General features: G+C 38.1%; 1 protein-coding gene across 1 annotated transcript in view; it reads left to right on the top strand.

Annotated features, from left to right (window-relative positions):
* The window catches only part of cntfr (ciliary neurotrophic factor receptor), a 211,449-nt gene that overhangs the window by 173,138 nt on the left and 26,452 nt on the right, over positions 1-11,859 (top strand). The window contains exons 5-6 of the mRNA XM_020601001.1: positions 5,172-5,289; positions 6,681-6,847. Coding sequence (XP_020456657.1) covers positions 5,172-5,289; positions 6,681-6,847 — 285 coding nt within the window. The remainder of the gene's footprint in view (positions 1-5,171; positions 5,290-6,680; positions 6,848-11,859) is intronic.

Below are 11,859 nucleotides of genomic sequence, written 5' to 3'. Positions count from 1 at the left end.
GAAATGGAGAGAGTGGGGATATGATGTTTATAAGAAAGACAGATGCTGAATAAAAGTAGAGAAGAAGCAAATGAGCGTCCATGCGCATGCGCTTTAGTTCGTACGCACCGAATCAGTAAGTTAATTTTAGGGACTATATAAACCAGACTGGAGTTTCTGTATAATCAAATAGCACTGCAGTAACACTTACTCACAGATCTACACACATGCAGAATGAGAGTTTTTGTTTTTGTTACTTTGTTTGTTATGGAACTTTATTTAAATTTAGGAATATTTAAGTTTTCCAAGATTCCAGTCATGGCCTGTTGAATTTTAAGAAAAGGAGTATAAAACAATGTACAAGCAAAGTTAAGCTACAGTACATAAATACACTATAACTTGGCCCTCATACATAAGCATACTTTCAGAGACATTCACATACTTCACGCATAACTGTATGCACTTTCAATTCAATTACATATACTGTACATAAAACTACATATTCACATTACACTACATGCACTCTAATTGCATACAGCCACATACACACTAGTATGTGCATATGGTGGGATATTTTCAGAGCACCGGATAAAAATATTATACCACAATTACATTACAGTTAGCCACGACAGCTGGTCTGGACAAAAAGGCACCACAGCGTCTCTGTCTCTCTATGACTTTGTGCTACAGTTTTATTTACATTCCTCTTTCTCCCATGACACATAACTAAGCTAATCTAAAATGCAGTGAGCCCAGCATTGGCAGGCCAAGTCAAGCAGAGACCAAAGCCATCTGCCTAAACGAGTTATGCCATTCGAAGCAGCACAGACTCCAAGAGGATCCAGTTCTTCCCAGGAGGGTTTTTAATTTGAAAAATGTGATTTTCAACTGAGTGAGATGTGTTTGACAGATGGATGGATGGATGGATTTGTTAGCTATTGTAAGACCCCTGATGTGAACTGTGTTCAGCAAAAACTATTGATTTGTTATTTGATTCCCCGAAAGTAAAAACTGAATCAAAGACATAGTGAACAGAGATTCTGACCCTGGAAGGTCAGTAATTTAATGTTTTTGCTGAGGCCAAGGACACTTCACTTTGTCTGAACATCATAAGCTCCATTTTTTTTTTCATTAAAAAGTGACTGAATGGAGAAATTGCAACAAGAGAAGAAAAGACATTCATCTTTGTTGTCATAGCAAGATAATCTACTACAAACACACACAAGCACTGAAAGACATGCACGTGCACACACATTTATAGGAATTGAAGTGAATACAAGCACACACCAAGCAACAGGGAGGCTACTAACACAACCAAATAGCAATTACTACAGCATCTGCAGCCTAGCAACCAAACCACTGGATGTCATTGTCCCATCAGATTTCTCTGTGTGTGTATGTGCCCTCCTGTGACAAAGATCCTCTTTTGCGAGACCCAGAATTTTTGTGTGACAGGTTAAGAATAGTGGGAAGGAGGGAGAGAGAGTATGGCTTAGGAAGAGAGAGTGAGTGAAAGGACTGCCGTGGTCTGATGGCTGATCTTATCAATTTATTTAGAACAGTCACTCCCATCATTTAAAACTGAGCTACCATCACTTTTTTCCTACAAAAGTGATTAAGATTCTCCTTTTCCTTATCTCCTGATCTAAAGCTGTGGGTGAGGGAGGTGTGTGTAGGCAAAAAAATCTTAAAGATAAATAAACAAGCTTCTCCTCAGATTACACTCCATCCACCATATTTAGTTTCACTCAGACTTATGACACTAAAAATGCACTAAAGGACATACAGTAGTAAAATGGTACAGTAAATGGCCTCGTATAGTGCTTGTAAGCATCGGAGTACACTCAAAGCACTTTCACACTATTTGGCCATTCACCCATTCGCACTCCCAAATTCACGCACCGTTAACATCACAGGGAGCAACTGGGGTTTCAGTGTCTTGCTCAAGAACACCTGACTGGAGAAGCTGGGAATCAAACCGCCAACCTTGTGGTTAGGAGACGACCTGCTCTACCTCCTCAGCCACAGCCAGCCCGAAACAACAACATATTCTGTAGCTTTTGATACTTCAATCAGAGAAACTGATTGCAAAAAGTTTTGCAACAGAGCCATGTTCCAGGACCTCTGTGAATTTCAAATTAATACTTTTTGATCTCTGTCTGAGAGATACTACAGAAAAGAATGGGACAGTGACTCAAACAGAAAAATATGCATGCATGTGTTTTCTCAACAGAAAATGTGGGGTTTTTTGCTTTGTCTCATTATGATTTCTGAGTCTACAGTAAGTCGAGTCTGTGACCTATTACCATTTAAAAGTAACCTCACTAACCACTTGTGCAGGTGTGTGTTACAGACTAACAAAGAACATCTTCAAAATGTGTTTAGCAATTCAAACCAGATGATGAAAGAGCAGTAATTCAAATGACATTTATTCATGAGCGGTGTCCTGTCTGCCACTGACTCAGATGATATCTCACAAAAAACAGGCAAAACATGCACATCATTTTAATTTGAAATATTGTTTCATGTCCTTTCTTCATGCGGTCTTTGTTCTCATTTTTCCCCTGCAGGTGCATTATCTCTTCTTTCAGTTTCAACCTCTATTTTTATTTTCATTAGATGTGAAGAAAGCTTTTGATCCTTTATTGGTATTGAAGCAAGTGAGCGGCAGGTTTTTGTGTATGTGTAAAAAAAAAAATGTAAGGTGAGATTAATAAAATCTGATGAAAGTATGAGTCTCCTCTCCTCTCCATTCTTCATGTGTTCCCCTCACACCTTTCAGAAATGTCCTCTTTCCCCCTTTTTTGTACCAATCCTTTCTTCCTCTTCCATCCACATACACCTGTTGTTTCCCTTCATGTCCTTATTTCCCTCCTCCTTATTCTTGTCTTTGCTGTTCTAACATTGAAAACTTACATTCCTGTTAATTCATTTTATTTGTTCTTAGCCACTGTGGAAATGTTTATTTTATGGGATTTTGTTATTTAGTTTATTCTGGTTCAAACCAGACACTAACACCAGTTCATAGTGGTAGCTTAATGCTAGCTGTGAGTTTTTAACACTGGGCAGAGGTGCAGTAACTTAAATCAGCATCAGTCCATGTTTAGTTTTGTCCTTGCTGCCTCTGTTATGCTTGGCTATCAAACCATCAAACCATGATGGGCAGCTGACATTTAAGTGTCAATATCAGTCTCCTTGTACACATAGACTCGGGTTCTGGGGTCATTTAGTATTGATTGTTCAGATCACGCTCTCCCTTCTAACAAACTCATATGTCAGTCCCCTTGGAGGAGCCCTGCATTATGAACTGCTCTTTCAGGTATCTTAGCAGTGGTTTGATTGACTGGCAAAATGAACTAAATGAAAGGAGTAAACACTCCAGAGTTTAAATAAACCACTCCAAACATTCCTGGCATGAGCACACACTTAGGCTCCTCCTCTTGATGCTTGATTTCCTTCACCACTCTGCACTTTTTGTCTTTCGGTTTCACACCAATTCTTAGCTGTCGTCTTCAAACCCCCTCCAACTTTTTAATACAGTGGTTTCATTTACTATGGCTAATTTTACAGATAACACATGCAGTGTGTGTGTGTTTTGTTTGTCCTTGCAGTGAATGTGTGTGAGTGTGTCTCTGTGTGTTCATGGCTTTGACTGAAGCTCTCAGATGAGGAGCCAATTGATTGAGATGGCCCCAATTAGTCTCTGTGATTAATTGAATGTGATTGGATGTCATCCCTGGCACCTCATCCTTGACGTTATTGACAGGCTCATTAGTTGCCATGGAGACCGTTTAAACACAGCTGATTGTGTGTGACAGTGAAATGACCCCAGAGCAGCCAAATCAAACCTACCTCTTGCTTGCGGGCATGTGTGTGGGCGCATACATCTGTTTTGTTTTGTACAAAAAAAAGATGTTGCAAAAATGTCTTTATCACATTTACAAATGACAAAATTAACTGAGTGTTTCTGCAGAATGTGAAAATGATTAAGAATTCATCTTCACTATGCCATCATAAATACAAGAACTGGATTACTCACATTACTGCTAAGTTTAACACCATTAAATAAATAAATAAATATTGATTAAAACTTCAACATTCTGCTGTTACAGTAGCTCAACAAGTACGTTTTATTAAAATGGGGGTTTCTGCTGGTGTACATTGCTTGACTATACATGTAAATTGTCTGAAAGTGGCTGTGTATCGACTCTATCAGAACTACTGATTGGCTGATATTTAGTATTTAACAATGAAAGTGCAATGCCATATATTACCAAAGCTATATATTGAATTGATCCTAACTAAAGAAGCACCATGTGTGAAATGAAAGGGTTGCAATTTAGATCGTGTTCTTTCTACAGTACATGTAGTAGAGATAATAAGGATAAAAAGCTGTGGAGAGAAAGGGGGAGTTTTAGACTAGAGTATGGTTGACTAGCAGGGAAGAAAAGATTAATTTTGGAGGAGGCCAGGCCACTTTTTTCTAACCATCCTTTTTTATTCTTCTTTTGTCTTCCTCCCTTCCGTTCCAATATGTTTCTTTTCTCTCAGCTTCTTTACTTTTTCCCCCTCTGCCACTTAAAGTTCTTCAGATTTACTCTCTGCCTCTTTCTTTCTGATAGAGGAAATGGTTAAATATATATTGTCCTGGCTTGTACAGATTCCAAAGCAAGTGTTGAGTTAACTGGTTTATACACATCTAACATTCTGACAGATAAAAGAAAAAAGTTAATTCTGACTTCTTGATAATGTTCTTTCAGTTCTGACCTATAACACAAGAAAATACTTTCTGCAGTCATTAAATAAAGACATGAGGTATCATCCACAGGTTCATCTGAACTTGCAGTTTATTGATAATATAAATGATACTGTGTAAATTAAAATGAGTTCAGTCCAGTCTAACCAATTTAAATCACTTCCTTTCTACATAATCTATATAAAAGAAACACACACACACACACAATCACAGCTAAGCAAATTAAGAGACAGCACAGACACAGACAACTGAGTCACATTGACTTTTTCAAGGATGTATTGGATCAGAAATGAATTATGCTGTAATTAATCAAATCTGTATTATTCTATGTTGATGTCACTTTCTCTCTCTCTCTGGTATGTCTCTGTTTTTCATTAGGTTTCTTTCTCAAACTCAGCATAGTTTGTTTTTGTTTCTTGTATTTTCCTCTCTCTAGTTCCCCCTTTTGAGCTCACGGTCAACTGCCGATCCAACACCTACCCTAAAGGCTTCTACTGCAACTGGCACCAGCAGCAGCCCACATACATCCCCACTACTTTTGAAGTGGATGTACAGTAAGTGCAGTCGTTTGGCTTTCACGTTAGTCTTCTCTACAACAACACATAACCTACTTTAAAGTGACTTGAATTAAAGGATTTTTCAATGTATTACAACTTGTTTTTGTAGTTTTGTCATTTGTAACAGTTATGGTCACATTATAGTTAAAGTAATTGTTGAGATCTGAAAACACAGTGGCTGAAAGAAAAGAAAAATGAGGCAAAGTAAAGGAAAACTGAGGATGGAAAAAATATTGTTTACTAATAAGATTGTTGAGCTGAATGCATCCAACATCACATGGCCCTGGATCCCTTCTCTTCCTCTTTCTCGCCAAAAAAATTCAAAGCAAATAAATTCACTTTTTTGAATTTGAACTTAACTAAGCCAGCTGCAAAATATCCTTGCATCTTTGGAAAATGGCATATAGACCTGGTAGTTATTTGAAAAATGCATTCGGTTTGCTGCTATGCACAACATTTCCCATTGAACACAATGGCATTTTTGTCATCCTTTACTCAATACACTGACAAATGCACCCACAGAAAAAAGTAAGACAGCATATCTCACAATGTTTTTTCACCCATTTTTTTAATATGAACATGTTTAATACAATCTCCTGGATTATTTTAACAGCACACAGAATAGAGTTCTGTGACAAACTCTAAACTGAAAAACAAAACACTGTGAAAATGATTATTTTTAGATTATAAAGGTACTTACTGGAAAAATATCCTTTTGGTTTTAGTCTCCAGTGAAACACTTCTATATAATTCTCCCAGTGCAGAGCAACACTCAACAGGTGGAGCATCAAGTGATCCTACTTTATTATTTCACTTACCACCAGTTCCATGCTCTTTTCTATATTCTCTCTTTAATTCTAAACATCCATGACATCTAAAAAGAGGACTGTAACTTTCTTTGGCAGTTCTGTTACTAGTTGCTCGCGTCAGGATTTCCCCTACAGTAAACATAGCTCCACTATGATTCACTGCTGACTCACTAATGTCGGCAGAATTTAGATTTACAGTATGGGTTTGAACTCACGCAAGATTTCAAAGTGCTTTTAGCCTACAAGCAAATAAAAATAAAGATATTAATGCACATTTACACCAGCAAACTTTTTAAAAAGTACCAAAATAAAGTAAGAGTGCAAAACCGCATCTGGCCATCTCCCAAACCTACTTTGTTCTAATAAAAGGAGGTATAGTCAGCCGTTTTTAGTCTCTGAGTTAAAATTATTCCCTAGCTTTGATGTATAACTATTGTTTAAAAAAAGGGGAACAGCCAGTTTCAGGCTCTCTATACTCCAATATTAGGATTTATGAAGCTTCTTTTAAGCAGAAACTACACCATCTTACCCATTCTCTGTCTATATTCTACTCTGTCTTCTCCTTATTTTTCTTTTCAGACATAACCAGCGTTCACTGGAGGTGCAGAAAGATTCGGTCCACAAGAATCGCTGTCACGTACGGTTTCCTGAGGTCTTCTCCAGCTTCCCCTACAAAGTTAATGTGACAGCAGTCAATCCCTTGGGGAAATACTCCACCACCATTTCATTTGAAGAGTCCACTATAGGTGAGACAGAGTAGATGAGTATTACATTGTGTCATTTTCAGTTTTATTATTTTTTCCGCACCTTCATTTTGCATCTGCAGGCTGGTGTTAGGCGGATGGTGTCAGATTATATCAGTTGATATCACTATTGGGGCTGCATGTACAGTACAGAGTAAAAGGACTTCTGTTTTCTGATGAGGTTTTGCTCAAATTAAATGGTGCAATTAAGGTTTTAGTTTAAAGGATTCAAAAGTGAGATTTTGAAAGTTTTAGAAATGTTTCTAACTCATTTATGCTGCCAAATATTAACACTTTTCATTACAGTTTACAAGCAGTGCTTTTGTACTGAGACTAATCTAAGATCCTTTTAGCATACAGACTGACAAATATTTGGCAAAGAAAAAAGAAAAAGGGAATAAAATGTTGAGTGTCAAGACATTTCTTTCAGGATGCCAACCAATGAGCAATGTTAATGTATTTGTTTGACCACAGATGACTGATTTCATTAGTTTCTGGTTCCATTCTGAGATTTGTTGCACACACAGCAATGCTCAGTGCCAGAAAGACAAAGAAAATTGAAATTTCAATGGCCTAATAAATGTCACCGAGCTGAAAGAGAGTGCACAGCTTTTCTCTTTCACCAACAGTATAGTCCATTAGCAAGAAACCCACTGACTGTGTACCCATGTCATTACTAAAGGCACTAGATAATAAATGCACTGCTTCTGAACATTTTCTGCAGCAAACAGTGTTTAATTGAGGCTTGGATAGGATGTGACAGTCATAAATCAATGCTCTGGTTTCTCGCTGTCATGCCAGATTACCCAAACACCAGCTGCCACACAAACATATTTTACTCAGATTTAAATATGAAAATTAACATTAAAAGGTCTTGTCATCACAACCTTCATGGTCATGTGGTAGGTTTGAAAAAATCCAATTTAGATTGTTAAGGTTTTGCTCACCTAGTCTGCAAAAGGCTATACAATAACAGCAAGACTCCTAGAATTTATAAGTGACTCCGACTGGAAAGCAGTGAAGAGGAGACATTCATTTTAAAGAAGGAATGAGAAGCACTTTGATAGATAAGGGAAATGCTGCCAACAGTCCTCAAGCTCTGTTGTATTGCTTAGATGTGATATGGCTGTGCAATACGCCCAAACACACACAGGCACCAATGGAACTGTGAGTGATTGTGTGGGGTGTGTCAGTTGAGAGGTTGAAGTATTGAAAAAGAAAGAAAGAAAGAGAGAGAGAAAGTGTGTGTGTGTGTGTGTGTGTGTGTGTGTGTGTGTGTGTGTGTGTGTGTGTGTAGATAAGTAACCAAATGAGGCAGTGACATGCTCTGCCAAGCCCTGGACACAGCACTCATGAAAATGCTAATGCTAGCCGGATTAACGCCTTGGCTGAGGAAATATTCCTTAACTATGGATGATAGTTGCTTCTTCTCCTTTTCTCTCCCTCCCTGCATGCCCTTGGTGTGACTTTGCACTTTGTTTTTTTTGTCTTCCCTCCTATTTGTCTTCTTCTTCTCTTCTCCTCTGTTTGCTATCATCAGTCAGTTTGTTTGTGTTTCTGATAAAATACCATTTCTGTGACTAATGTTTTCCATCTATAGTAATATTTTGAGATTGATTTCTCAAAGTTTACTTTTAAGCTTAAAAATAACTTTTGACTGTATCTTAAGTTAAATGGCAGCTAGTAAACAAAATGGAGTACGACCGTGACTTTCCGGAGAGTTATATGAGTGGACTTCTCGTACTCTAGTTGGCCTTAACAGGCTAAAACTTGTTTCTTTTGCCTCCGGTATTCTCTATGATCACCTGCTTTTTGTTTTAGTAGAACTGATAACACAGTGCAGCTGTTGTCATTGATCACAAAGAGAGAAAAGGTCTGTCTTTTATTGTAGAAAATGCTAGTTCAAATGTTTTCAGATTTAGCCGAATTAGTGTGGACGTGGTCTTGCCCTCTTCCTTTCCACGTCCCTTTCTTTACTTTTCCTTTTCATATTGTTTGCCTTCTCCCACCCCTCCTTTCTGTCCTCGCCTTATCTCCTCGGCTTTCTTGCATTGTTAAAAGTCTCTCTGATGTCGTTCTAAGTTGTAAGTCGCATTCATATTCAGTGACAACGAGGCAGATCGTAAATAAATAAAACAATTTCATGCTCCCTGGTGCATTTCTGAATTCTGAGTGGGAGTAAGACGATTCTCAGCTGTCCTTGTTCATTCGACCAAACCTGGAATGAAATTAAATGAGATGAGGTTGTGCGTGCGTGTGCGTGTGTGTGTGTGTGTGTCCCTCAGTGTGCATTTGATGGGTACACTTACAAAGAGAACCCTCAAGGAAGATCCAAAATTGTGTAGTCATAACATAAAACTTTCTTAGCTTTTCCGATTGCAAAGACTTCGACAGTTTTTTCTTTTGTCAACTCTGATATTAACCCACCTGAGCACCTGCTGTCAGTAGTACTGTGTTGGTCATTCACTGTGATCAAAGTGAATAAAATCAGTATACTATAACTTAATTCCAAAGGGTGAATGCAGCCAGTCCTTGAAATCAGTTATCTACTGTATGTGCTCCTTTCAGTTAATACTTAAACAGCTACTCAAGCTTAATTTCTGGTTGGTGTGTCATACTTTAGTGGCAGATAAAAGTGATACAGTTCCCCAAAGTAACCAGTAAAAGAATAATTAATGACAACTCAGAATACTTTATATAATTGAATAATAACAGTGGCTGTACTCATTTTGAATTGTTCTGAGACTGCTGAACAAGCAGCTCAGACTAAAGTGACAAGCTGAAGAAAAAAAAATGTTTGCTCTGATATTATGCACAAAACCTAACAGTCTTCTCTAAGATAACAGCTTTTAAGCCTGATTGGGGAAAAAAACTGAAAAAAGATTTCATTTGGCTAGGGTGGCTAGAGAAGTTGGTATATTGATATTAGCGAGATGTGACAAGTGAAATGAAAATAGCAAACATGAACCTTGTGAGTTAAATACCCACTCAAACTTGCTTCCCACTCTGCTTCCCTGGTGAGTCACATTTCCTTTTTCTAGAATTTCTGGAAATGTGGTTTGAAATTTGTACAAAATTTAGATAAAAAGCTGGCTGATGTGTGCTGACACTTGAAATTATATAGATACATTTTTGATAAATCTGGCCACGGGTATTGTGTATGGCATGGCAGACCAGGCAGCGTTTTTTTGTTCTATTTTCCTTTCTGAGGTAACACTGCGGATCAAAACAGTGCATTCAGTGCATTTTTCCCATTTGTTCAAGTGCAACATTAGATGCTGCCATCCAGCATCTGAATAGATGTCCACATTTTATTTTTAAAGGGAAGATTGTGTAGTGTGAGGACAAGGAAAAGAGAACATGAGAATATATAGCTTTTATCTTTATCATGCAGCCACAACTGGAATGCATTAAGTGAAGAACTAGGAACTAAATGACACACAACAATGGTTCTGCAGATCTTTTGCAGATCACTTACATTTTATTGGTTGATTGCTTCATAGTCATAGCCACCATTTCAGTGAGAAAGATTAGTCAGTTTGCTTCCTACTCTCTTGTTCCATTTTCACCAGGTAGTGCATATAATGGGCTCGCAATAAACGGCTAGAAAGATTAGACTTTTATGTTACAGCATACCTATTCTCTTGGTTCTGCAAAGAGAAAGAACGGGCTGAAGTGAGTCTATCAGTGTGATGCAGAAATGAAGAAAGAATATCAGTAATATGCAGGCAAAGTTGAATGAATAGACTCAAGGGAGGCATGACAGACACTGTCAGACCAAACATGGACAGGCACAACAAGGGAATCTCATAAAATTAGACCCTTATCCCTTACCCTTGTCTGCTCTAATTCTGGCCATATACTCTATGTGACATGGTGTTTTTCCTGGCATTAATTTGTAATTTGTATTGTATTTCTTCTATCATTTGTTCATCAATAGGTGGCAGCTGTGAATTTGCGGAACAAAATTTTGTCTTGACAAAGGTAGTTGTTGAAGTCTTTGAGCTCAGAATCTGTTTCTTATTTTCCTAAAATCTGCAGTGGTTAGTGAAGTCCCAGACTCTTGTTGTCTCAGTGGATCAAATGAATCAGTGGATTTAAGAGTAAATCCTTTTTCTTCTTTCAGCTTTAGCATTAATAGTGCGTGGTTAGGGTCCAGGTGCCCTCCCCAGAGGTCATCAAAAGAAGGATGTGTTCATTACTCATACAACACAAAGCTAATGCTTTATGTTTCAAGTCAGCTGAATACTTTAAAAGCCTTCGGGACAACCCGCCCATACAGATTTTTTTTTCAGTTTTGTTCTGTGCTCGCACATGTTCTCTTACTGTCGAACAAAGCTGTTGTGGACAAAGAGGAGCGAGAGGAGAATTTCTGTTCTCTGCTCTCCGCTGACTTCACGGTGCCTGCCTGGACTTTTCATTTTCTCTTTTGTCTTCCCTTTCCCATTTCATCTTTTTACACATTTACTTGAAGAAGGTCACAATGAGATTAACATCTCTTTCTCAAGAGAGAAAGCTGTCACCCTGTTTTTGTCTGCCTTTTATCATCTTTCAAATTTTTAATCATGCATTTTATGAAAGTCAAGGTACTAGCACAAGAGACAACTGTTTGTATCTGTCTGCGTTTGCCTGTGTGCTCATGATGGCATTATATGTGAATGCTGTCATGCTTTTTACCCAAACTGCTTTCATCCTCTTGTAGTATCTGTGTGCATGTTATCTGACATGGGTTGTGACTGTAGCTATCCATTTCCCATTGTATTCCATGTGTGGATCTGGTTAAGTAAGGCTTTCATATAGCCTAAGTGGCAGACCTATGCGTTCCCCAGTGGGAGTGAGCTAACAAAGACTGGGTCATTCAGTATCATCTGAAAAGCATTGAACTGAGTTCTCTCAATCATTCAGTTCGTATGTCTTTCTCAGCAGACGTGCATTCAGAAATTCATTTATATGTGCCTTTTCACCAGCAGCGAATGGTATCTCATGTTTCTTCATTGTTCCCTGAAACATTCCTA

This window comes from Monopterus albus, unplaced genomic scaffold, assembly GCF_001952655.1.
Source record: "Monopterus albus unplaced genomic scaffold, M_albus_1.0 scaffold50.1, whole genome shotgun sequence".
In the NCBI taxonomy this organism is placed as follows: domain Eukaryota; kingdom Metazoa; phylum Chordata; class Actinopteri; order Synbranchiformes; family Synbranchidae; genus Monopterus; species Monopterus albus.
Note: the sequence above shows the minus strand (reverse complement) of the source record. Positions and strands in the feature narration are given on the sequence as shown.